Source organism: Sceloporus occidentalis, unplaced genomic scaffold (genome assembly GCF_023333645.1).
Source record: "Sceloporus occidentalis isolate IW3139 unplaced genomic scaffold, rSceOcc1.0.p SCAF_1, whole genome shotgun sequence".
Lineage (NCBI taxonomy): Eukaryota > Metazoa > Chordata > Lepidosauria > Squamata > Phrynosomatidae > Sceloporus > Sceloporus occidentalis.
The window spans coordinates 141,234,096-141,261,974 of record NW_028316981.1 but is presented as its reverse complement, the minus strand read 5'-3'; the positions used below and the strand labels follow the sequence as shown (position 1 = coordinate 141,261,974).

The 27,879-nt window shown below is 46.1% G+C and overlaps 1 protein-coding gene across 6 annotated transcripts in view; it reads left to right on the top strand.

The window, feature by feature from the left end:
* BAHCC1 (BAH domain and coiled-coil containing 1) overlaps positions 1-27,879 on the top strand; it is a 135,333-nt gene that overhangs the window by 74,657 nt on the left and 32,797 nt on the right. For 3 of the 6 annotated variants that reach the window (XM_089539693.1, XM_089539684.1, XM_089539701.1), the window contains exons 3-9: positions 14,236-14,523; positions 18,399-18,521; positions 18,931-20,619; positions 23,156-23,261; positions 23,839-24,047; positions 25,308-25,466; positions 25,658-25,881. In XM_089539693.1, coding sequence (XP_089395819.1) covers positions 14,236-14,523; positions 18,399-18,521; positions 18,931-20,619; positions 23,156-23,261; positions 23,839-24,047; positions 25,308-25,466; positions 25,658-25,881 — 2,798 coding nt within the window. The remainder of the gene's footprint in view (positions 1-14,235; positions 14,524-18,398; positions 18,522-18,930; positions 20,620-23,155; positions 23,262-23,838; positions 24,048-25,307; positions 25,467-25,657; positions 25,882-27,879) is intronic. The other 3 variants (XM_089539729.1, XM_089539720.1, XM_089539711.1) reach the window with 3 other exon arrangements.

Here is a 27,879-nt window from a genome sequence, read left to right as displayed (position 1 = left end):
CCTTGCTCAGATCCTGTAAACTTTGGCTTACTTGAACTGAGTCTATCTGCCTGCAGTGAAGTCTTCCTCTTTTGCTGCTGCCTCTTGCTTTACCAAGCACTATCTTCTTTTCTAATGAGACATGTTGTCTCATGATATGGTCAGATACAATAACCTCAGTTTGGCCATTTTTGCTTCTAGGGAGATTCCTAGTGTACAGGTAGGAAAAATGGTACACATGAGGCTCCGTCCTCTGAGTTTCATCCCTAAAGGATGTCTGTGGCTTCTTTGTATCTCTAGGCATGGACTGTCTTTCTCAAACTGGTGGGTCAGGACAGCTCTGGCTTAATCTCTAGGTATGTGCTAAGGTGGTGGCCATTTGCATTTGAAATTGAACCCAAAACAGAGGGTGAGCCAATTGTAGTTGCTAAACTTTCCCCCCAGCAAAGCTGGTTTGCATCAGGCCTCTCCTTCAGAACTTGGCTTCCTTTACCAGCCACTGAAACCTGACTGGGAGCTGAGCAGATGTCTGAGCATTTCCCACGTAGCCCCTAGAGGCTGGGGCTGCCGAGTGAGGCCTCCCCCACATGGCTGTTCTGAAGAAGTGAAGCATAACTTATGACCTGGCTCCTGGGCTCTCCTACAACTTTCCAACCACCAGAACAATCTATTCTTCTTATAGTACTGAAGCATGAACCAGAAGCAGGACTGGGGAAACCCAAGGCCGCTATAGGAGCTCTACTGATTTCTAGCTAACCATAACATGCCTGTGCACATGCACTCATATAGACAATATTAGAGTTGGGCCTTTCTAAAATTTGGTCCAGATGCTCCTCTCAGTTTTATCTATTTCAGTCAGAACACCTCAAATGTCATACATATACTTCTCTGCTTCTGCATGACTTCTAATTTCTCCCAGAAAAGGTTTCTTCTCCTTTCAGGCCCAAATCTGTTGTCCAAGCCAGCCCAGTACAGGGCCAGCCCCACCATTAGGCAAAGTGAGGTGCTTCAGGTCAGAGATGCTGTAGGGTTGCAGCACCACAGATGGACATAGGCACAGATAGCAGGTGTTTCTCCTAAGACCTTTAGGCATTTTCCTCTGTTGATAGATATGTGGCTGCCATGTGGTCTGTCTGAGCCTCCTAATGTAGCTTGCTGTCTCAGGTGCAGTGGACAATGCTATCCCAGCATGAAGATTCAGCTGCCAGGCCAGTTGTCTTCGTTATGTGGAATGTGAAGCGGATGCCATCTTGTACGTTGCCATTGGTAGTAAAATGCCTTGGTCCAGCCCTTCTTATATAGCTTCTTCACGCCCTTCAAGATCATCCTATAGATTAACTGTCTCTCACTTCTCAACTCAAGCTGTAATTGCAATACAGCAAGTTATTACTTTAAAAATAGTCTGAGATTTCTGTAGCACCTTTGAATATGGATGGAGCTACACTATTGCCTTTTACTTTTTTAAGTTTAAACCAACCAATCTTGCCTTTTGCCTGGTAGTTGATTAGGTTAGAGGCATGTAAGTTATGTAGTGGGTGTGCACAGATGATGTATACTGTGAAGGGAATACTTTATATCTTTGTGGGTGAGCTGCTATTTCAATTGTCTGAAATCAGTGATTGCATTTATAACCAATTTTATTCCCTGTATACCCAGGAGGCAAAAGTGCTTGTACTTTCATTTTATTATTTTCCCAGAATTGTTGCTCTCTCTTCTTAGAAGCTCAGTCCAGTGAAAGAGACATATTGCCTGCTTTGTGCTTCTGTCTGTTCATATCTCTGCCACGTGTTGTGAAAGTGTAGCAGGAAAAGGCCTACTTGGGCTCTGTTGAATGAGGAGCTCAAACTCAGTTAGCTCAGACTCTAAACTGTGGAGCTAGTTCTCATTTGGTAGGGTGGGAGGGAGGTGGTTCAGGACTGGTTCAGATCTAAATCATTCTTCAGTAGATTTCAGAAAGCCCCTCTCCCCACCTTCAGACCAAGTGTGTATGTGAGTCGCAAATGCCTGAGACTTAAGTATAGTTTGAAGAGGGTTGTTCTACTCCCAGATCAGAACAGCAGTGGAAATGCCTCATGAACCAAGGAGAGCCACAGGAAGCAGGTATGTGCTGCCTGAGCCACAGCAGGGTCAGCGGCCAGAAAAGGGAGAGGCCTAGACTTAAGGGTTTGGAGCAATAGTCAGTTCTTGCTGATGCCCACAGCAACAGGGCAGGAATGGAAAATTGTTCTTTGCCACAAAAAATGGCAATTAAGGCAGCTGCTTATGTAGGCCAGGCTTCGTGGAGAATGGGTGTGCGTGTTGTATACTGTTTGAATGGATGCTTCTCAAGCTGATACAGTTACCTTGGTAACATGGAGCAAATGGGGTCAACCTGGGTAGAGCCCCCACCCCTTCACTAATGATGTGGCCACTGAGGTGGCATCCCTTCCCTTTTAGGCAGAAGACTCATTAGGGTTGCCAAATCAGAGTTTCAAAATAATTAAAAAAAAAACACTCTGGAGCAACAATGTCTGAAATTACAGACATCAAGGAGTTTGTGTTGGGGTTGGAGGGCACAGAGAGAAAAGAGGCTTTTGTGGGGATGCCCTGGAGGAATGGGTATTGCCTCTGAAGCAGAAGTGAAAATTATGCAAACCTCCAGAGGTCTGCAGCTTCCAGCAGCCCCAGCCAGCAAAGGTAATGGTGAGGCAGCAGTAGCATGTAGCTTTGAGAGAGTAAAGGCCACTGCCAACTTGTGCTGCAGAAAAGCTAGAAGTTAGGGAGTAGGATGGGGATCTAGTGACACATCTGCAGTGCTTAAACACTGGAAGTGATGGTAGAAAGAAATTCTGGGTGGACATAAACAGCCACCTTCAGGGAGTTGAAGCTGCAGGGCATAAACATAACTAAGAGCAAGAAGAAAAGAGCCAAGGGACAAGGGTGCAGCAAAGGAGAGGTCAGGTTGAGGAGCATCAGATGGTTTTAGTATAAGAGCTATAAACTGTGGCTTAATCTCCTGCTTATGCCCAATCTGTGGCAAGTTGCTTAGTTCAAATAAGATTCACCAGTGGCTCCAGTGATTCAGAATAGATCACTTATGTGTGGCTACCATAAAGAATCCATTACAAGCCAGTCAAACAGGCCATACACAGGTCTTGCTGAGCCCAGTAGTCTGGGCTTTTCAGAACACACACAATGCCTACCTCAGAGGATCTACCTCAGAGGAAGATTTCCTCCTTTGGCCAGACCCCTGAGTGGGACTGGATGCATGAAACACTTTTGATTCAGCAGAGGGAGCGTCATCCCCTGTGCTTGGATGAGGTTGGCAGGTCTTTGCTTAAACATAATGCCCTCCCAGCTGGCACCTACTCTACTGGGCTGCTCACAGTTTGGCCATCAGACAGATTCTGGCACTTGGTGCTGCTCTGTTGGCTGCACACCTTTCCCCCGCCCTGGCTCTATTATGCATTTCATTCAGTAGTAGAGTCACGAATCCTGAGGATCAAAAGACTTTGCAACAATTTGTGGTTCGTAAAGACCTGTCTGCCCTGGAGCAGAAACCACCAACACATGTCTATGAATTTACTTCCACATGGGAACATTTTTACTAGCCCTTAAAAAAAAAATAAACACAAAATCCTTGCAAGGAGAAATGGTCTGCATATGTGTCATGATCAAGGACCTGTGCCAAAGAAAGGTTCAGCTTTCTCATCTATAGCTGAGCACCATGTCCATTGTCCTTCAGCCACCTCTTCTCTCTTTCTCTCCCTCTTTTTCTCAATTGGCAGCACATTCTGTCCACATTATGCCACACGAAGGCCTCTTCACACTGGCAGGCTATGAAGAGTGGTAGTACAGTTAAGGCAATCCCCAGTCACAAAGAGGTGGGGTGGCAGGGAGATTGGCAGATTGTCCAGGTAGTTTTGGGCATCTGAAAGGTGACTTTGAGCTGAGTTGTTGGCAATTGCTGTCCTGTTCAGATATTACCTGCTTTTGTACATGAAGAGTTTGTGCGACATCCGAGGCAAGTGATGCTTAGTTGTAGGGCCCATTTTCAGTATTGCCCCAGCTGTGAGGCACGTGAAGGAAAGAAATGGTATCAGTGATGGGACCAAGTAGAATGGTCTGGGACCACCAGATCAGAGCTACCTAGGGAAATTAAAGCTAGACAAGTATAAATTAAACATGTAAATTACAGGTATGGTCCCTCTTGTCTGGATGAAAACCATGGTGGGGCCAAAGGGTTAAAGTCCCTGCTCTCATAGCAATAGCAAGTACATTTCTATACCACTTGTCAGTGCTCTTAAGCACTCCCTAAGCAGTTTACAATGTGTGTAATTAATTGCACCCAACAAGCCGGATACTAATTTTAACGACCTCAGAAGGATGCCAGGCTGAGTCGACCCTGAGCCCCTGGCTGATATTGAACTCACAACCTTGCAGCACAAGGATTTAACCACTGTGTCCCTCCCATGCTAGGGTTCTCATCCAGAGTAGATCCCCTGTTTTTAAGGGTTTATCTACAACAGCCAGAATATTCCAGGCAACTCCCAGAGGATTCTAGCCCTGGAGCTGCCCCAGATTCCCCCAGATACCTCTATACTCTGTAGCGATGCCAGGAGGCTGTCTACACATGGATTCCACTGTGTCACCCAGCATCACTAGCGCTGGTGTGAGTTTCTTCCTCTGAGTTCAGAAATGAGGCACCCTGCATTAATCACATGGCTGGGTACCTCGTAACCTCCAAGGGAGCAGCTCATGCCAGCAGTGCCAGTGCCAGGTGACACAGTAGGACACATATGTAAACAGCCACCCTGTGTTACTCCAGTGCGCTCTGGATATTCCAGCAAAATCCAGAGCAAAAGGTGAGGTTGTTTTTACAATGGTTTAGCCAGGGACACAGCAGATTCAATGCAGAACTCCCTTTCCCTCTTGAAGATAGTCTGCACTTGAAATTGGGGCTTTAGACCTGTGTTGTGAAGACAGATTGTGGTGAGGGCAGGGGGAAACTGATGTAATTGGCCCATGCAGACATGTGTTAATTTTGAGGTTTTACAAAAGGGACATCACAGCTAGAGTGTCTTTAAAGTAAAGTATAGTTTGATCCTAGGACAGGAGTGGAGGGTTTCATACAGTCTTGAGATCAGCACCAGTTGAGAAAGTGAACTCTGTGCAATTGGCAAAATGCATCAAAATCTAATATCCACAAAACAGTGTTACCTTTATCGGCCAACTAAAAAGTGCAAAATACATCTCGACATCAGAGTGGCAAAAAGAAGGTAAGGTAAAGGTAGTCCCTTGACATGAATGTCTAGTCGTAACCAACTGTAGCGGGCGGTGCTCATCTCCGTTACAAAGCCAAAGAGCCAGCATTGTCCAAGGACTGCTCTGGTGGTCATGTGGCCAGCATGACTGCACTGAATGCTGTTACCTTCACACCAAAGTAGTACCTATTTATCTACTTGCATTTGCATGCTTTCAAACTGCTAGGTTGGCAGAAGCTGGGACTAGTGACAGAAGCTTACCCCATCATGCGGCACCCGGGCCTCAAACTGCCAACCTTCTGACCTTCCCGATCAGAAGAAGGTACAAGCTGGGTAATTCCTTTTGGATAAAGATTTCTTTTGCCTTTCTGACAGCTTCTCTGATCTATATATACATTTGGGGAAAGAGGAATAGTCCCCTATTTCCTTGCTTCATTTCTCTGACATGTATGTCTTTATGGTCATTCCTCAGTGGTAAAAAGGATGGGGAGAGTTAAAGTGGAAATTCCCATTTCTTGCCACTTACTGAATGAGCGGGAAAACAGCCCAGCCCAGTTTTTTTCCACAGGCAGTGTTAGATGGCATTCCTCCCAGTCCAAATGGTTTTTTTCATAGCTGGATCCTGTCTGCTTCTATGAGGATTTTATTAGAATTCATATTATTAATTTTCCTGGCTTCCTGTGGCCATAGAAGAGTGAAACCCCCTGTAGAGGGGAACCCATAGAGCTTTGGTCTACTGAAACCACAAGAGAGTTTGAAGCAATGGAAAACATGGGAAATGATTGCTCTCTCAGCTTTTCTTGTACCATTAAGTGAATGTTCCTCTTCTACACATGCTCCCCCGCCTTCCTCTTGTCCGCTTCTTGTAATGAACCCATTACGTAGAACAAACTGAATCTGAAGAATTTAGTGGGATGGGAGTTGGACTTCTGTTTGACACTGGCAAACATTTCAGTCAAGGACTCTGTATGGAACTTCCTACTTTGTTACCCTACTGGTGCTGCACTCCTTGAAGTCCTGAATTTCTGACTACCTGGGAGTGGGTGTGATGCAGGAAAAATGTAACTATTGTGTTTGAGCTTCAAGTTCAGCAAAATTCTTTCCCCTCCACCATTTTAAAAGGCACAGACTAAAAGTATAGGAGAGCGTCTCAACACCAACTACTCGTTGATGGGTGCATGCATGCATAAATACATACACTGTGATACCACAAGGGTTATTGGATTACTAAAATAAACCCACCTGGCTTACTTTGGTGGTGAGAACAACAAGCTAATGTGAAGAAATTAGCTGGTAAGGGCAAGGCTTTTATGGAAATAAATATTATCATCATCACTTTCTAATTAATATCTGCTATTCAAGATACTGTGAACAGCTGAGAGGTAAAGACCAGTAAAATACTCGGAAACTAGCTGCACCAAATGATCCCTGAATTTTTTACAGTTGCACAGAAATAGGTTTTTTTTTCCAGAAGTGGGCTTTTCCTTTTACAGTAACTCTACATTTTTTAAAAAAGTGAATTGTTGATTTCTTAGAAGGAAGAAATGAGGAAAATGACGGGAGCAACAGAACCACAGGTGAGCAAAAGAGTAGGTGACTCAAAATGCCTGAGCCACACATACAGAAATGGTCTAAATTATAAACTGTGCTGGGCTCAAGAATAAATGTAGTCAGAGCCCTTTCTTAGGGCTGGAGTGTTAGAGAAATGAATGCTGCCTTCATTAAATTGGGTTCTCTCTTTGTTATTGTTATTCCTATTACTGGCTCAAACTTGCTAAGGGGAGGGAATTGCTCAGAGCTGGACTTCCAGTTCATGGGGTCCAAGGACTGCAAAAAAGAGGGAGTAAGAGGTTTGGCTGAGGATGTTGGTTGAGGAGTGGGCGGATGGGAAGTTGGCGAAGAGTGGATCAGCTGCAGAGTCAGGGGAGCAGAAGCTGCCAGAAGTTTGTGACTCATGGGCTGGGAAATGCTGGCAAGCGTGAGAGAGCCAAGGCAGGGGCTCTGTTCTCAGGGACATGGAAGCCAAGGGGCTGCACCTTGGCTTCTTAAATAAGCTTGGTCTGTAAAAGGCAAGTCCACCCACACCCACCACCCTCCCCAAGGCCAATGGTCCCTCTCCTTCCTCTTTATCTGGTCTCCCTGGCAGCTCAGCCTGAAAGGGCAACTGTTTTGCCCAAGATGGCATCAGGATTTTCAGGGCTTTAAGCAAGCGAAAGATTTACTTTCAGTAACATAATTTGAGTTGCCTGAGACCTAGAAGGATTACCTGTACACCACACAGCTAGACTCAGGATGAAGAGGGAAAATGAGCTGTAACAGCTGGCTGAAACTGCACTGGCTAGTTTAATGCTGAGCTGCAGGACAAGAAGTGTTGTATGATTTGAGACTGTAAGGCCAAGTGGGTAGAACTTCTAAGAGTTTAATGGGCCCTCAGCTGCCTGATTTCACTGCAAGATAGGGCATCTTGTTGAAGAGGTGGACTTTAAAGCATACATGCCTGGGCCACAATGAAGTAAGGCTAGTCCTTGATCGTAGCATTGGCTCGTCACTGTATCAGTAGATGCTTGAATGAAAGAGAGGAAGGAAGACCTGGGCCACTCTCTGAGCCTCAGATAAGCAAAGTAGCTGTAATTCTATAAACTATAATTTCATCTGAAGCAAAGGTAAGATCTACCTCTGCTGCAAACTGGCTTTAGAACATCACTGTTCTATGAGTTCTAGGACTGAAGTAACTAAGGGCCCATACAAACAGGCCAAAATAAAGTGGCTTCGGGTCACTTTGGAGGTACGCTGTTTAAATGACACACACGTCCTAAGAGGCCGGAAACCATACCAAAGCCATGCTCCAGTTCTAAGGACTGGAGCACAGCTTTGGCACAGCTACTGGCCTCTTAAGATGTGTGTGTCATTTAAACAGCATACCTCCAAAGTGACCCGAAGCAGCTTTATTTTGGCCTGTCTATACAGGCCCTTAGTCTACTACTGACTATGCATTGTTCAAAGGATGCTTCAACAGGCATTGACTTTAGTGGGAGTGTTCTCATATTTCCAGATATGTAAATGTAGGATTGTGTGCCATTAGTCTACATTTTTTAAGAACACCTAAAAGTAATAACAACACAATAGTTTCTACTGACTTTTAAAAAACGGATAGAAATAGTGGTTTTTAAATTATATAAACAGGATTGCTTTTTCCCCATCTCCATAGCTATGTCACACTCAGTAGTGTGGATAGAAATACACACAGAGTACTATAATCTCCCAAGGTGAAGAGTTGGTTCTAATTCTGCTGGTAGCTCTTTTTCAAAAGTGCAGTCACTGGAGCAACCAGTCTGGAAACACAAGTGACAGACCCTGTAACCACATTTCTAGCAGAGTCCAAAATGCAGGTAGATGCATTGATCCAGATCAAAAGAAGAGGGAAAACATGTCCAGCAAATTCCCACCAGTATTGGCAGATCTTTTGTAAAGCTAATGGGTCTTAGTTGCCCAATCAAGAGCAATCCTTCTCAAAGTGCTTTTTATTGCAGAAAGGATAACTCACAGTAATAAGTTGTTGCTGGGAAAATCTCATTTCTCTTTCACATTACTGTGAAATTTACAGCTGTAGACATGAAAATAGGGTGGCCAGAGGGGTGGCAGATGACATGATCATCTTTGCTAATCAAAGCCCTGGCTCCACTACAAACCTAGCCAAATCACATAAGCAAACTAAGCAGCCCTCTGAGGTGCCAAGATTCAAGGATCACTCCCTTATCAGGTGGAGATAGCAGGATTCCATTGAAAAGGCTGCAGACCTTGAGATGTGACAGTATGTGTGTCTGGAAAGGAAAGAATCTAAGTAAAGAAGTGATAGGAAATAATATAAAAATAAGCAAATAGCAGTATGGTCAATTCTCTGTCATTAAATGATTTATTGTTATGTTGTGGAGCATATCAGTAACAGGGTGCAACACTAGTAGGGGAGGGGGTTAATCCAGCTAGAGTAGCAACAGATAATTTGGACTGTTTCAATGTGGATTAGTAACTTCTGAAAACATGCAGAGATTGGGTAACACTCTTTTAATCAACATTCTCACTACAGACTCTCAGCACCAAGTTCAGATATACCAGTCTGTACATAATCACTTCCTTTTGTGTACATGTATATGTAAAAATGGGAAAGAGGCAGAAGTGAGTTACATTTTATCTTCCAGGACTAGTTTGCAACATTTGAAACTGAGCATGAATAGCAGGGAGGCCACACATGCAACTCCATGTAGGGAGAGAATTGCAACTCTGTAGTGTTTTCCAGTGGCATCACAAGGGGGATGGCCAGCTCACATTGGGTGACATCTCAGAACAAGAGTGACCCTCGATCATGCCCTCCTTCTCCTGCAGAGTGAGTGCACCCTTTCAGGCTTTGCTGTGGAGACAGCTCCCTCCTCAGTAGGAGGCTGTCACTACAGCAAAGAAAAAGTGCACCCTTTTGGATGCTGCTCCTCCTCCTGGAAGCTCCCCTGTCCTAGATGACACCAGGTGTGGGAATGCCACTGATGTCCCCCCCCCCACCACCACACACACACCTTTGTTATACAAAAGCTGGGTAATATGTATCTGTTCACCTTCCCATCAACTGATCACATCACACAGCCAGACTGCCTATGAAAGTCCACGTAACACTAGGTGGGAGGAACCATGGAGAGTTACAGCTTCTTCAACTCCAAATCCTTTTCCAGTCCTTTTTTTAAAGTTCTCTGATTGATTTGTTTCTGTGATTATTTCTGTCAATCTCACAGCAGCAAATAGGAGAAAATTATGGAGACCGACATGCGCAACGCTACCCAGGTCAGCTAAGATTTGAACAATGGTATAGGTTTTTAGCCACATTGTTTCTGTTTTCCTTATGTACACTGCATGCAAGTAAAGCAAGGCTCTTAGGGCATGCTTTAATGCTTAGGCCACTGGATAAAAAGTTAATAGGGTAGCTGCAGACTGTGGCCTGTTACAGACAGCCAAAATAAAGCTGCTTCGAGTCACAGTGGAGCTATGGTGTTTCAATGATGCATGCGTCCTAAGAGTCCAGAAGCCACACCAAAGCCACGCTCCAGTCCTTAGGGCTGGAGTGTGGCTTTGGTGCAACTTCTGGACTCTTAGGACGCATGCATCATTGAAACACCATACCTCCACTGTGACTCAAAGCAGCTTTATTTTGGCTGTCTGTAACAGGCCTGTGTCTGGAAGAGGCCAGAATGTGTGATATGTTTTATCACTGGACAAGGTAGATTTAGGGATGGGAATGGGTGGGTGCATGCTACTTCGTGCGGCAGGATAGACTGGGGAGGTGTTATCCTGGTACAGAGGCTGCATTATAAAACAGTTTAACATTGGAGTTAGTGAGCAGATAACAGAATCTGCAGACCTGAGCACTAGTAAGAGTTGGAGGTTACTGAGAACAAATGAGATAAGTGTCTTTGGAGGAAAGACATTCTGTTTGCTTCCTCCCAAGCATTAAAAATGTCTCAAGGCAGATGCCCCTTGAGGAAAGAAGCCTGCGGTCTTGTCTGATGATCTGAGTTATGCCTGCAATCCAGCAGTCCCATTGGTCCACACTAATCTGTGCTCAGCCTGTGGGAGAGCCTGAGGTGAAGGGTTCTCAAAGTCCCCTCGGAGACTCTCCTCCTTCCCCCTCCCCAAATATGACCGCCCCTGCACAGTGTCCAGAAAGGGACTTCCCTAGCTAGCTAGTGCCTAAGCTCTCACCCCCACCCCAGCTGTGGGGAGTGGCCTTGGCCCTGCCCTTGTAACCACATCCCCACACTCATCAGTGTGGCATCCCAGTGAGATTAGCCAGGGAGCGTGGGCTGGCTTAAAGTGAGGAGTACTTCCTGCCTCTTGGCTGGATGCCTCTCCAGGCATTCGCCCACATCAAATACCTAAGGGTAATGACTAAAAATCCAGGCCCATTGCCCATAGATAGCATACAGTATGGTTTGCAGGCCAAGCCAGTTTCTTCAAGTAGCCATAAAGTTTCCATCTTTAGTTTCCTTTTCCCCCCTTTAGTTAGGCTTGCCATATCTCGCCTGTGGGCGGGACTTTCCCGGTTTTGGGTGGGTCCGCACGGTCCCGCCCTGGCTTGGCCCCGCCCCTGGGATTTCACCCGCCCCCGGGCTGAGGGGAGGATTCCCTCCCCGCTCGAGCTCTGGTGTCGCCGCCGCTGCAGCGAGGCCAGAGTCCAGGCTGGGAGGGAAAGCCTCCCTGAAGGGAGGATTCCCTCCCCGCCTTAGCCCCGCCCCCGCCCCGCCGCAGCGAAGCCGGGGCTCAGGCCGGGGGGGGAAGCCTCCCTGAAGGGAGGATTCCCTCCCCACCTTAGCCCCGCCCCCTCCGCCGCCGCAGCGAAGCCGGGGCTCAGGCGGGGGGAAGCCTCCCTGAGGGGAGGATTCCCTCCCTGCTCGAGCTCCGGTGTCGCCGCTGCTGCTGCGGGGCCAGAGCCCAGGCCGGGAGGGAAAGCCTCCCCTCAGCGAGGCTCCTATTCAAATGTAGGACAAAAAAAAAGTGTCCTACATTTGAAAATTTTGTCCTCCATTTGTCCCAGTTTGGAGGTCCTGAGGAATGGCAACCCTACCTTTAGTACTATGATATAACCTTTAATAATCATGTGGCAGGCAGAAAGATAAAGCTTTTCCATGTATGCAGATAGCACTGAATATTGGCTTGCAACTCTCATAGTGGGTCATTTTGGTTTCTGTAGGCCTGACTACAGAGGATGACTTTGAACCTGAGGAGGTAGGAACCAGATGTGCTTTGCATTGAGGAGTCTTCTGCCTCAACAGGGGCTGGAACAGTTAAAGCCACATACAGTGAGCCCGTGTCATACGCGGCTTTCAGCATACACTGAAAGCCACATGGGGAGGAAGGGGTGACATGTCCCATAGGGACAAAAGGGGGCGTGCTGCACCACCACATGCACGAGCCCCATTAATTTAAATGGGGCTCGAGCATAAGTGTTATTTGTTTTACGCAGGGGAGTGCGGAACGGATCCCCGCGTAAACAAAGGGCGCACTGTACTTTCCAGAGCTTCCATTATACAACGTAACTGCCTCCTTCATTACACAAAGTAGGCTGCTGCCACACTGCAAAATTAATACAATTTGACACTGCTTTTAACTGTCATGGCTCCATCCTATGGAATCCTGGGATTATTTGTTGTAGCATCAGAGGTCTCTAACAGAGAAGGCTAAATTGCTCATAAAACTACAAATCCCAGAATTTTATAGCACTAGCACATGGCAGTTAAAGTAATGTCAAACTGCAGTATAGATGCAGCCATAGACACATTAGTGATTAACAGACCCAAGAGGTCCCGATTAGAAAAATTCCCTGGATTCCACAGTAACTCAATGTCATAGAGCCAAGACTAAATTAACAACTGACCTGAATAAAAGCACTGCTCGCATAAGCATTGTGCTTCCAGTGAATAAGACCAGAGCCCATGAAATCACCTGTTTCTACCTTCCCTTAGCAGACAGGACTTGCCAATCTCACATGATTTCACTGCATCCACATTACTTTGCTCACATGGGTGTTACACCACAAGTTAAACTCCACTGTTGTCAGAACCAACCTTTCAGTGTCTATTTCATGTGACTAAACACAAGAGCCTCATTAAAGTTTTCTTCCCAAGGGAAATGGTTTCCAGATGTGTGCTGAGCTACATCAGAAAGATCCAAGACACTGCAGAATGAGGCATGGACTGTTTGCCAAGAAATTTGGAGGCTGAGTTGTCTAAGCTAGGCAAAATTATTTGTCACCAAAGATTAGATGATTCAGTGCATTGAAAGAGGGGATTCCTTCCCCTTCTTCCTGATATTTCTGATGCATATGTGCAGTGTGGTGTTTCTGTACCATGGTTTCACAGTTTATGTATTTAGGTTTACACTGTATGTGTAATTTCTGCATATATTTTTGAAGAGAACTTGCTTCAATCCTATTTGATTCCCTATAACTAATTGTTTCACACTGACACTGTCCTAGAGTTCGGTAAGCTGCATGTGGGTTGTTCTCTTTTGCTTATCCCCCAGGGCTTGTAAGATGGTGTTGAAGTTACTGGTGTTGAACTGATGTGCGAGTGCTGACAAGGTCACAGACATGTATACCAAAGGGTTCTGTATGCATGCCAGTTACTATCCAAGTTTCATTGCCCATGACATGGTTACCTACAATCTCGTTTCCTAATAACATTGTGTAGGCTCGATTATTATTACATAACAAAAGGGTACTCCACCCCTTGCTTGCATGTCAGTACTACATTTATGAGATCCAATATGTGCCTCCCAGAGATCTTCCCTGGACATTCTCATTAATGTTCTGTCCCCAATGTGGCCAGTAGGTTGATAATACTGTATGTCCATCAGAGTTGCCAGTTTGTATGGGAAAATCCTGTTTATGCATCGAGACACTGCCTGTGAAGGTGTACAGTGGGTGGGCCCATACATCTCCCAACACTGTTATTCTTGTCTCTTCAAGCCTGGTACTTGGGATGAATGTTCCAATGAACTAGGATTTTAAACAGATTGGGAATAGCTAGATTTAGAAACAAAACAAATTGCACTGTTTTGCAGTTGCTTCCAAATTATTTTTTTAAATTTATTATATTTGCAGTGTAATGTAGTAGACTGGATAACATATCCAAGCATGCATCTACACTGTAGAAATAATGCAGTTTGACACCACTTTACTTGCTGTAGCTCCATCCTATGGAACCCCTGGGATTTGTAGTTTTACAAGGTTTTTAGCCTTCTCTGCCAAAGAGTGCTAGTGCCTCACAAAAGTACAAATCCCAGGATTCTGTAGGATGGAGCCATGGCAGTTAAAGTGTTGTCAAACTGCATTATTTCTATAGTGCAGGTGCACCCTCAATGAGTTAAGGGTTCACCATTGTGGAGAGTTTGATGAGCTTCTTGCTGTACATCTGCATGCTGACACTCTCCTTCCTTCTCTCTCTCTCTCTCTCTCTGCTTTGTATACCAACAGGAAGCGGGTTGATGGGAAACTCACCTGCCTCATCCTTTATGGGTAGCTTCCTGAGCAGCAGCTTGGGATCAGCGGCACCTCCACATCCCACAGGCCCTGTGTCATCTCCATCAGAACCAGCCTTCCGTGGCCCCCACTCGGGCACCTCCCAGATTTGGTTCTCACACTCCCATGAAGGTAAAGAGGCTCAGTGGAAGAAGACTCATATTGTCTCGGTGGGCATGCAGTTGCCAGATGTACAGGATATCCTCAGGAAAGAGGAGCCCATGCTCTACAAGTTCTTTGAGGGTATATAAAACCTGTTTGTATTTTCCTCAGTCACCACCATCAACCACCCCCACATCCCCAGAGAAATTCAAATAATAAGCCAAAGGAGCTGAAATTCTGTGCTTGGACTACTGATGGTCATCTAGCAGAATAAATTCTGAAAAAAGTATATGTCTCTTAAAGGGCTTAATTTGTATGATTGTACTATATGCAGGTAATTTCCAAAAATATAAACTATAGGATAACAGGAGAAGATGGATGAATCTGAAAAGATTTATGGCAAGGGAGGACATAAATGCAGGTCTTTAAGAGAGAGCTGAGTAGGCATGAGGGTGTAAAAGCTCTGCCTCTTGGGATATGGAAGGCTCTTGCAGACACTGCTGTGTGACCATCTTCGTGCTGATTGTTTCAGCCATGAAGATTACAAAGGTGATGTGTAGAAAGTCAAATGAGAGTCTCAATATTCTGTGCCAGGCACCAGAAGCCATACAATAGCCTGTTCATGTAAACTCACAAAAGACAAATAACCCTGACTGAAGAGTGTGGAAGATAACATGCCAAGAACCAAAGATGAGCCAACACACACACACACACACACGAGCGCCTAAGCACTTGGAGAACGCAGTGCTCTGCAAGACAACTTCTGCTTCTAGGAGTCCCTACAATGCCAGCTGTCTCTGTGCTCCACCTTCTGACCACAAACTATGAAACTGCTCTCTCAAACTATTATGCTTTACGTAGCACAAGACATTGTGGCATTTTTTTCCTTTCTGCTGGAAAGAAATTGGCAAAGAGCACAATGGAACAATTGCTTGCATTTTCTCTTCACTAATACTGAGGTACCCTTTCCCTTTGTTTTAGCTTCAGGAATTCCCCCGAGATGTTCCAAGCTGCCTCATTCTGTTTCTTTTCTTGTTCTAAGGATGCTTGAGCAAACGGTTGGGATGGAGAATCTGCCAAAGGCCCAGTGGATATGAGATAGCTGGCCTTCTTCCCCACCTCAGCCCCCCCCCCCCACGCTTTGTCAGTGCCTTCACTCCCATCCCAAAACTTCCTGTTTATTCTGGCCCTAAATCTCTTTCCTACACAAGTCAGCCGACTGGCCTTCAGTCTCCCAAGCTGCAGCCCCGCTTGGCATTTGTTCCAGTCTTAGCTCATTAGCACCAAGAAAAGCCCTGTCATTTTGCTTCACCATTACTTGGGGCACCTCAAGAAAAACCAGCACCCAGCAACTAGGCTCTCAAGAGGCAGCTCTTTCCAACTACTCCCATGTACCATTCCAGCTGTGCTGGGCTGCTGGCCTTGTCCCCCTCCAAATAACCTTGTTCTTCGTGGATACTTCCCTCTCTCCCCACTATGGTGACTGCCTCTTGCTGTGCCCTTCCTCCCTCCCCGACATCCTCCCTCCCTGTGAGAGGCAGAAAGTTAAAGTGTGAGAGGCAAGGTGCTGCTGGCACTGTGCCCTGGCAGCCAGCCTGACTGCTAGTTTGAATGGCTGCCAGCTGGCTTCCGGCATGCCGGGGCTGCTGGGGGTGGGGTGCAGGCAAGGCTGTCGGCATCATGCTGACAGGCGGCCGGTCCAGGGTGTGTGTGTGTGTGTGTGAGAGAGAGAGAGTGTGTGTGTGTATGGGGGGGAGCAAGAGGGCTGAAAGTGCTGGTGTGTGGCTGACTAGGGAGATTAGTTGGGCAGACATAGGGAGGGCCAGCTTCCTCTTATGAAGAACCATAGGGAGGAGTGGAGCAGACAATGGGGACACTCAGACACGGGTCTGGTGACAACGCTTGGGCCTGAGCCTGGGCAGCTCTGAGTCACAAACGGAAGGAAGGAAGTCCCTGTGTTAGCCTCCCCCTTGCAACATAAAACAAAGGAAGGAAGCGGGAGGAAAAAAACAAAGAAAAAGAAAAGTGGCAGCACCTTTTAAGACTTACTGGGTTTTATTTTTGCATTAACTTTTGTGGCTAGAAGCCCACTTATATCTTTGCCTATGGTACAAAGTGATAATGTATGCTCAGCTACCTGAGCATTGATTATCATTCTGTGGTGCATCCAAAGAAGTGGGTTTATATGCATGAAAGCTCACGTGAAAATAAAAACCAGTAAGTCTTAAAAGTGATGCTACTTTTTTTCTTTTTTCCCTTTCCCCTTCCGTACCATGCAAACATATATGTGTGTGTGTTTGTGGAGCTAGCAGGTATAGTAGTTTCAGTCTTGGACTATGTCTTTTGGAGACCAGGGTTTGAATCCCTGATCAGATATGTAAACTCATTGGGTGACCTTGGCCAAGTCACACTCTCTCAGCCTCGGGGTGGCAGTGGCAAACCTTTGAACAAATCTTGCTGAGAAAACCCCATAATATGTTCACCTTAGGGTCATCATAAGTTAGAAATGACCTGAAGGCAAACAACACACACATTTATAAGGCAAACTCTTTGGTTCCTATGTTTAAGGCTTTACCCTCTATTAGAAGGTCACCCATATACCCACCAGTGTTGTTCAGCACCTAAAAATATGACCCTATTCTGTTTCTCTCAATGTATGTCTCTGTTATTTCCCCATTTAATAATACTTTTTTTCCTGGAAGATTTCTATAATTTATCACAGAATGTGTTTCTGTAATATAATTTTTTGTTGGTTTCTCAGTTTGTTGGCTTGTTAGCTCAATTTTACCAATATTATCCCATCTTTTTAGCCATTCTTATAGTATGGCATCTTCCTTTGCATTTTAGCTAGAATCAATTTCAGTTTCTGAAGTGGTAGAACAGTTGAGCACTTTCATATTTTTTAAAGTTGCTCTAGTTCTTTTTTTTTTTTGCCACTTTTAAAATGCATATTGATGACCTAGTGTTTACAATATTTGTTAGCTGAATCATCAAGTCCTCTAGTTTTACAAATGAGGGAGCTGACTTTCACCTATGACTGAGGTATTTATTTGAACTCAGTCTGTGGAAGAATTAGGAATTAAATCCAAGTCCCCTGAGCTTTAGGAGCCAAAACCCACAGCTAGTGTTTGTGGAGGCCACATTTGGCCATTCTGGTAATGCTCACCTTGGCAGCCATCTAAGTACTTGGTTATGCCCTGCATTCCTCCAACTAAAATCCTTAGTGGCACCACTTGACCCAGACACAGACTGGCAGGAGTCCAGGAGGATACTGTCCTAGTGAAGGTTGTAAAGTTAATAGCTGTAAGTAGGTTTCATCCTCCTGTGCAAACATGGAGTCAGGGATACAGTAGCAGCCCCAGATTATTTAGAATCTTCTTTTCCATGTTAATATTTTGAAGAAACCAAGTTTTAACCTGTATGTCTATAGAGAATGTCATAGTAGGACTGAGAAGTACTTGCAACAGAGCTCAAATCCTTTTGAAAGCAGGCAGTACTCTAACTTCATGGTTTGATGCATTGCCAGAATTCACATCACTACCAGTTAGTTCTCTCTATCCAGGCCCTCATCCCTTATCAAACTGTTTAACAAGTCATAGTTTTTGAAAACCTGAAGCTCTGAAACAATACTGTATTTGCAGGTGATTGATTTTGTATAGATTTATTCCAGTAACAGGAGTTTAGTCACTTTGGTGCAAAATTTAGACATATTCAGACACAGGAATACACACACACTCAGCACCACTCCAGGCTAACTTCCTACACTGCCAGTTTCTCTGCTGCTTGAAATGGAAGAGTTCCCCAACTGTGAATATTGGTGGTGATTAGTACCATCAGTACAAGAAGGGCTATGATAGTTTCCTTGATTCAAAGGGCTTTGAAATTGCCACAGTATTCTTACTGGTATTGCAACATAAGCATAGAGACAGAATGGGTTAAGGGACTAGCTAGTGACTTGGCTTTGTGACTACACTGTTGTGATTCTGACATTTCATTCCCCACTGTCTCTTGTTTAGCTCCAGGTTACCCAAGGTTCTCTGGGAGCTTAGCATCCACTTTTCTTCCTATGAGCCACTTGGATCACCATGGAAACAGCAATGTCCTATATGGCCAGCACCGTTTCTATGAAACCCAGAAAGGCAAGTTTGGGGGCTTGGTTGGAAGGTGTTGGTTGGAATGTGCCATCATGGGATAAAAGAACCAATGTGGAATAAAACCCACAGCAAATTGCAAAAAGAGAAAGGGAAAGGGAATAGAAAAGTGCTTGATTTCTATGACTAAAGTCTACCAGATGCCACTTCCTTTTCCTCACTACATCTTTCAGATGAGTTCCTGATATTCATTATTTTAGTTTTTGCATGAGAAGTTGCTCTGCTTTTGTACTACCTGACAATATTGCAGTATGGCAAAAAACATCTTACCTACAAGCTATTTGGGCCAGAGGCCATGGGCTGGGATATTACGAGACTTGCAATATGGGCTGCCATGTCTGCTAGGGCAAATGTAAAATGAGGAGATCTTTTCTAATTATTTGTCTCTTTTCTCCAGACAATTTCTATTTGCGGAACCTCCCAGCTCAGCCTACCCTGTTGTCAGCCAACCACAACTTCCCCAGCATTGCCCGGGCAGCACCTGGCCACCCAATTGGATCCTGCAGCCGGGACCGAGAGGCTGGCCATGGACAAAAGTGTCACAAGGACTATGAGCGCTTTGTGTTATCAAAAGACAAAGGGGCCAAAGGAGAGGGCAAGGAGCGGGCAGCAGATGATGAGGCTAAGGAAAGGCACAAACTGGTGATGCCGATGACCTCAGAAGGGAACTGCAAGGAGGGTGCTCCTCAGCGAGGAGGTTCTTGTGACAGCCGACCCAAGCACCTGCCCTCCTGCCTGCTAAGCTCCAAGGTATTGAATGGTGACTCGGGCAAAGCTGTTCTCCCCAGCTGTGGTGGAGGCATCCTGCCACGCCATGCAGGGGCCCAGAGCCGCTGTGCCAAGGAACTTGGACACCATGAGCCTCCCCAGTCCTACAGTGAGTGCCTGGAGCGAAGACAGATGCTGCACCACTCGGTTTCCTACACTGTCCCGTCTAGTCTGCCCACTGGGCCCCCAGCCCTGAGCACAACGACTGGCAGTTTCCCCTGCCTGCAGCTTCATTCCAGTCCAGATGGGTTGTGCCCTCTGCAGGATAAAGCCGGCCGGGAGCTACGCATCAGTGGGGCCACCTTTGTGCCTTCTGTAGGCCACTTGACTGACAAGAGCCGCTCCTTCCAGGTGCCCTCTGAGCCCTGTGAGGGCAAGGAGCGCCCCCACGATGTGGGCCAAGAGCACCCACCCTCCTATGGAAACCACCCGTTCTCTCACCTCAAAGCAGAGGGCAAGGCTGAACGGCGGCTGGAATGGCCACAGAATTCCAACACTCGCCTCAAAGGCCTGGAGTACCTGAACAACACTGGGTCAGACGGCCATTTTGGTAGCTTGCCCCATCAACCTAAGAGTGGGCACTTTGAGATGGTGCCACCTCAGGACTGTGCCCGCCCCAGCCCTCAAGAGACACTGTGTAAACTCAGCCAGTCCTGCTGCACTTTAGACAAGGCCCCCAAGGAGCCGCCAACGCCCAGCACCCAGAAAGTGGCTCGCATTCGCCACCAGCAGCACTTGCAGACGGACATGGAGCAGACAGGTGCCCACACAGAGTCAAAGCGCAAATCAATGGAGCTCAGCTCTCTAGGCTACAACGGACCACCACACTTGCCCCCGTGGCCAGTGCAGGGCCAGGGGCCCCCTTTGTCTATGGCAGAGGAAAGGAAAGGTGCCTACCTGGACCCTTTTAGCACCAGCCTGCAGCAGGCAGCACTCATGACCCAGGGCTCAGTGCTCACCCAGGAAATGCAGACTCCCCCCGATGAGGTGTCAGCCATGAAAAACCTGCTGAAATACAGTAACCAAGCACTTATTGTGGGCCAGAAAGCTCCTTTCGTGGGGCTGGGCAGCCTCAAGGGCAGCTGTGCCCACCAAGATGGAGGCAAATTCCTGGGAGCCAAAGGACAGCAGGAGCTGGAACGACCTGATTGTGCCCGCAGTAGGGACCATGAGCTGGGTCATGGGGATGGTGAGGTGCGCCAGCCTCCTGTGGGCATTGCGGTGGCTGTAGCTCGTCAGAAGGACACCCTGAATCGGCCTGAGCCAGCGTATGGGTCCAGCTCCAGTCGGCAGGGCCGGGCTGCTATGGGCCTCAAAGGTAATGGGCCAGAGGGTGTGATGTGGCAAGGATCCATATTCCCATGTGGGTTTTAAAAAACATCAGTCTGTTCCCAGCATTTTCTTCATTTTCTTCTAAGAAATATGACTTGAGGTGCCCACCTCCTTCTCTAGAGAGAGAGGTCTCTAGTCTCCCTCCTTCTTCATGCACTGGTCACATGAAAGAGCCTTCACAAGTTGAAGAAACAGTGAGAAAACATCTAGAGGTGGGTGTGTGGGACAGGGATGGGGAGTTGCATGGTGTCAGAGGTGAGGGCCTTTTTCAGATCATGGAGCCCCTTTAATAGAATCATAGAGTTGGAAGAGACAAGGGCCATCCAGTCCAACCCCTTGCTATGCAGGAAGACGTATAAGTTTATCGCATGGGGCATAAACCGTTCCCCAGCGCGTTCTAACGGGGACGAGCGTGGGCGCGCACGGAGCGCGATGGGCACTGGATGGGGCCCAAAATGCGACTTTATCGCATGGGGGGCCGCCGCCGCCGCTCATTCCCATCGTGTCCCAATTCGGTTCCAGAGGGCGCCATTTCTGGGGACGCTTTGAAACAGTTCCCAGAAATGGTGCCCTCTGGAACAGAATTGGGACGCGATGGGAACGCGCGGCGGCGGCGGCCCCCCGTGCGATAAAGTCGCGTTTTGGGCCCCATCCGGTGCCCATCGCGCTCTGTGCGCACCCACGCTCGTCCCTGTTAGAACGCGCTGGGGAACGGTTTATGCCCCATGCGATAAACTTAACAGTCAAAGCACCCCCAACAGATGGCCTCTGGAGTTTATCAGACAGGAGGGATTCCATGCAAAAATGGAATTTAAAGTAAAAAAAAACAACGCAAAAGCAGATTTATTATCAGACAACATCTGAGTTAACCCAAAATTAACCTGAACAGAAAGTAGAAAAGGGCAATTGGTTTGCAGACGACGTCGCTGTTAAGATGCATTAACGCAACTTAACATAACATTAATGTGACTCTTTCTCCTCACCTTCCCACCCGTGCCCTCTGTTCTGGTAGTCAAGGTCTGCTGTCTCAGCCCAGGATTTTCTCTGCCCCATCCTGGATTCATCCCTTTTCACTTGCTCCCCCCAGCGACGTAGCCAAGGGGGGGGGGGGTTCTTGGGGTCCAGACCCCCCCTTCCATTAGAAAAATGAATGGTGTGTGCTGCTGCACCGCCGCACTCAAGCCCCATTATAATGGTGGCACTTAGTCTGGACCCCCCCTTCTTAAAATCCTAGCTACATCCCTGCTCCCCCTCATTTCTGGAACCTCCTTCCCCCACAAGGACAGGTCATCACTTCTTTAACTAGTTTTAAAACTGAGTTGAAGACTATATTGTTGAGGGAAGCATTCCCAGGCATTCTGTGATTATTATTTGACACTTGATATTTTACACTTGATGTTTTTAATTTGTTGCCTGCTTAGTTTATCAACGACTCCTATCATCTATTATTATGTATTATTTTATATGTATATTGTTCTCATTTTTTAGAATGTAAAATGTACGCCATAGGCAGGTTTCTTTTTGTCTATTTTATTTATTGTATGTACAGCGCTGTGTAAATCTACAGCGCTATATAAATAAAGTTATTATTGTTATTATTATTATCATTATTATTAGCCTGGCTAGACAGTAAACAAAACATGATTATTTTTACTTCTGGAAAATCCCGAAAATACACTCTTACCCCGGGATACGAACGCGCCGCGATACGAAATTTCCGGGTTACGAAAAAAATTCTTTTAATTAATTATTTCCGGGTTACGAAGGTTTACCCGGGTTGCGAAAAAAAGCCGGCGCTTTTTAAAATGGAGCCGCGGCGGAGCCGCGGCTTTTCCCCATTAGCGCCTATGGGAATTCGGCTAACGAAAAACTTCCGGGTTACGAAAATGGCGCCGGAACGAATTAATTTCGTAACCCGGGGGACGAGTGTAAAAAGAATTGTGTATTGTCAACTTTCTAGCCAGTTTAATGTTGTGTTAGCCCCAACGTGTCTGAAAATCAATTGTGCTTTTGTATGTCTTCTTAGGAATTTTTTTTTTTTTTTTTGGGGGGGGAGGTTAAATCCTGTTTTAAATCCTGTTTCTACATGGAATGCGTCCTGCATGATAAACTCTTCTATTTATATACCTTCAGCCACTGATTGGATGTAAAAGAGGGTTCAGTGAGTCTGGAGTCTGATAACTGAGTCCTAGCTTCCCTTTCTCTCATATAAGGCCTCACATACCAGCATTTACCACATGGCTTGCAACCCAGCTCTTCAAACTCAGCGAAAGTTCCTCAAATGGGACTTCTTTCCTTGCCTTATTTTAGTTGCAACTCCCACTGAGCTGCACAGAGCAGGAGATGATGAATTCCATTGTGCTGTGACCTCTTTCCTAGGGCCTTTTTCTCCTTCATTTCCTGCCCCTATTTGTGTCCCCAGGAGAAAGGCTAGGTCTTAGAGTAGTCCTCCTATATGTGCTGCCAGAAGGTGTGATTAATCTTGCTTTTTAATTTTTTTTCTCCTACTCTGTTTCTCTTAGCTGGTGCAGCACGGCCTGTGCATGTCATCGACCTGGATGCTGAAGAGGAGCGGAGCCGACTGTGTGAGGAGCGCCTAGGCCTCGCAGGGAGAGACCTTCTGCTCCAGTAAGAGCCATTCGAACTACATGGATTGGGAAGGGTGCAGGCATAAAAGAATATTGAGCTGCAGAAGTACTTAGTGTTAAGGCAGGAGTGACCTCTTGAAGGCACACAAAGCATCTCAGAAGGATGGCTATGGAGCTGGTTATTCTGGTGAATTCAATTTTGGGATGGCATTGTTTGGGTGGCAGGTAGTAAAGGGTTTTTTATCCACTGGTCTAATGATGGCCTTAGGATGGACCTGTCCTTATGAGAGCCAGCCACCTTGTTTTTCTGAGATCCTGCCACTTCCTGACTGTGAAGCCTGAAGACCATAAGGAAATAATTGTGTGATACTGCTACTGTTATTATATAGTATGATGTTTTATTTGTATTTTAGCAGAAGGAGGGAGGTCTAGGGGATTGGGTTCATGTTACTACTGTTTTTAAATGTTATACTGGGCTGTTGTTACCCGCCTAGATCCTCGAAAGGGAAAGGCGGGATATAAATAACAACAACAACAACAACAACAATAATAATAATAGTACTTTGTTCCAGCTTACCTGCCTTTGTTTTATCTATTTTTTAAAAAAAATCTGTCAGAGATAACAAAGATCTAGTGGAATTTGCCCGCATCCACCCATCAAGCAGCTGCCCTGGAGACCTCACCCCTCACCTGATGATTGCAGGCAGTTCGTCATTGCAGACCAGCCAGTTGGGAGGAGACCCAGCAGCTCACACCCATCCAGCTCATGCACACTGGTTGCCCCGGACACGCAGCCCTTCAATCTGGATGGGTGGACACTCATACGGTCAGTATAGTCAGAGCTAAGGTGTACTTCATAGCCTGCACTGAAACAGAAGCCTCAGCTGGGCCTTGACTGCAGGCATCTGGTCTCCTTATCCTTGATGTGGTTCTCTCCAGAGTTACTGCTTTCTACCCTGATGTCCAGCAGTTTCAGTTTCTGTCCTTTCTTCCCTGTTAGACCTTCTATGTCTTTTCCTTCACTTCTTGTCCCACCAATCACACTTCGCAACTGGTGCACATTTATTGTTGCTTCTTCCCATGTTTGAGTGGATCACGATAAGATATGTGGGACTCAAACAAAGCTCCAAGTTCAATTGCTTTGAGGACCAAAGGCAACCCTGCTACCCAGAATGATAAGTGTGTGGGGATGCTTCACATGTTACAAAACACCAAAGTTAAAAATAGTTACATATCAGTGACACAAATCTATGATCTATGCAGTCAAAGCTCCTCCATATAAGCACACAATATCTTTTGTAAACATTGCAGTATGAATGGTGGGCCAGTCTCACAATTCAGTCTCACAATTCAGTCCTTACAGCTGTTTCAGACCAGGGACAGACCTTCCTTCTAAGGCTGTTATTTGTTGCCAGGTAGAATCAAAAACCACCTCTATATATCCCTTGCCTAAGAGAACCCTATGAAAAATTCAGGGGGTCTACATAAGGCGACAGGCATAAGTTGACTTGAAAGCAAGTACACACACATAATCAGATGGAGGTAACAGCTGCATCAAGTCCCCTTATTTCTCAGGGCTGCCTAATTTCCCTATACATAAAAGGACTCTAGAGCCAGTATGATGTAGTGGTTTCAGTGCTGGACTTTGGCTCTGGAGATCAGGGTTTGAATGTTTATTCAGCCATGAAACTTCACCCTTGGCAGGTCACACTCTCTCAGCCTTAGAGGGAATCAAAGGCAAACCCCCTTCTGAACAAATCTTGGTTTGCTTTAGGGTAATTGTATGTTGGAAATGACTTCAAGGCACTTAGGAACAACAACAAATGGTCTTTGTGTGGTAAAATAGCATGTATGGCATGCTGTCCCATGTGGTAAATGCACATGTATGTATTTTGCCATGAGTACATGGTGTTACATAAAAAGTTCCCTTAAAGGGTGTGTGAGCGGGAGAGGTGTGGACATGAAAAGCATGACCTTCCTCTGTAATTCCCTTCTCATTACGCCAGAGAATACAGGATTGTTGTGAGTGTACATAGAGTTGGGCTTTCTCTCCATCTCAACTGTGTTCTCTTTCCCAATTCTCCAGGCATCGGGCACCCTGCTCTGCATCAAAACCTACCACCTGGCTTCCCAGCTTCTATGCCTAGTGCCATGCAACCAGTCTTCCCTCTGTCGCAAGAACCACCTGCACAGCTAGTCATTCTGCCATCTGAACCTCCAACCCATGGTGCCCCCCACACACTGGGTAAGTAGCAGTAGAAAGGGATTGGCAAGAATACCCCTGCCACCACTGCCATAGATATGCTAACAGGAATAATATGTATTGGACTGCCTCTCTGATGAGAGGAGACAGGTGTGGCTCTCTAGGACGGGAATCAGGGAGGCCTTTCTTGGCTGGCTTTATTTATCTCTCTGATTAACCTTCCTATCTCTCAGCAGCTGAGGTGATGGATCAGGCATCAATTTGGCCACCCATGTATCCTAGCCGAGGGCCTGGCTCTCACCTGCAGCATACAGGGCAACTCCCTGTCTATTCCCACTCCCAGTTCCTGCGTCAGCAAGAACTCTATGCCCTGCAGCAACAGCAGCAACAGCAGCAGCAACAACAACAACAGCGTGTAGCACAAGCCCTGGAAGTGCAGCGGCACTCACACAGCCAGGTAAGTGAGTAAACAGAGGGCATCACCAATGTGGCCCCTATTAACTGGAAAAACAAGGTCGCTTATTGGAAGAAGAACCCTTTGTGTTTTGGAAGCCATGGCAAGCCAGAGTGCTGGGAATCACATGATAATCTAATATTTCCCTCTACGTTAGGAGAAGGGAATCTTTTTTTTAGGGAAAAGGACTTTATTCCAACTTGAGAAAGGCCCTGGGATTGTGAAGAGGCCTGTGTATAAGCAGTGGGTAGCACTGAGAGGGTGGGAACAAGGGTGGAGGCAACAGAGATAAAGCAAAGTGGATAGGGTCAGATGTATCCAGTCTCAGCATTTTCCTAACAAGCACTGCTTAATTGTAGACATGTCTGCTGAGGAGTAAGCCCCCTGTGTAGCAGTTTTTTGCCTGCAAAGCTCAGTTCTGTTCCATGTAGCTCAACAAGAAAGCCTGGACCACCCATATAGCCTGCTTTAATATAGATCAGCCTATGGATTCCAGACCACAGGGTGACACACATGCAAAGCTAAGTGCATTGCAAAAAGGTGACTGCTCTGCTCCAGATGTCTCATCCAAGGAAGCCAAACCACATATAGCAGGAAAGGCATGCTCACATATGTACACACACCATGTATGTGTGCACTCTCTCACTCACACACACATACACAAACACTCATTCACTTTCAAAAGATTTTCTACTCAGCCCAACTAAGAGCAATCCTGTCCTGATGCTTGTCCAGATCATGACTGAGAGTGAAAGTTATCTTCTGAGTCATCTCAAAGGAAGTTATATTGGCTACACATCCACGCTAGTCAACATCCTGCTTCTAAATGCATGGTAGGGGTAATGATGGAAACCAATATCATAAGTGGAAGAACACTTGCTGACTCCAAAGGGTCATGATCAGGGCTTTGTGTGTGTTGCGATTTCTGTGCAAGCACAAAAGGAAGTGCCAAGTGTTATGCTGTGGCTAGACTTCAATTTTTCCTGAAATTTAGTTTCCCAAAATTAGGTACAGAGATGATTTCCGAACAGTGTGAGGTTGTTGCCTGGTGAAGCCTTAAAAGTGGCTGTATAAGATTTCCTGTGTTCAGAGAACCAGGGTTTCTGCAGTTCAGAAATGTCCTTCCATTCCCCACCCTAAGGCACTATATACATTATGGAAATTCAGCAGACAGTCATCTTTCAATTTTAGGTAATGAAGTTAAAGAACTCAACTTTTAATGGTGCTGAATGTGAGTTGCTTTTGGCTAGAATTCTGATTGCTTATTTTTAAACAAAGAGCACTCCTTAGTCCATAGTGATACAAAATCCTACAATAGGAAAAGCAAAATAGTTTTCCTCTCAAGTGTGTTCATCTCTTCCATGAACCCACACTGTGGCTCTTCTCATCCACTCTGTAGAACAATGGTGCACAAGTACCTGGCATTAGGGGACTGCATTGGCCCATCGTGGGGTTCTGGAGGAACCCCCCCCCCCATTTTCACCTCATTTCCCCAAATTTTGTCTGAAACATTTTTAAAAGCAAAAAAGTACCCCTCAAAACCATTGAGGTTGGCTATTTGATCCCACTTTTTATGCTGTGTATGGACCTTATCTGACGAGGCACTTACCGCTGCACAAATATTGCCCAAACGTTGCTGAAGTGTGGCAGAAGCGGCAGAGTTGTGATTGTCCATTCCGCTTCTAAAGTGTAATTGAAGCTTCCTGCTTTCCTTCCATTGTGGAATCGTTCGCGGAGAAGCCAGGAGGAGCCATTTTGTTAATAATGGGATATCCCTTTATTAACAAAATAGCTCCTCCTGGCTTCTCCGCAAAAGATTCCACAATGGAAGGAAAGCGGAAAGCCTCAATTACACTTTAGGAGCGCAACAGATGATCACACCCCTGATGCTTCTGCAACACTTCAGCAACATTTGGGCAATGTTTGTGCAGCGGTAAGTGCCTCGTCTAATAAGGTCCTATGTGTATGTGTGGCTGAATTGTTTTAGGACCATACAAGTCC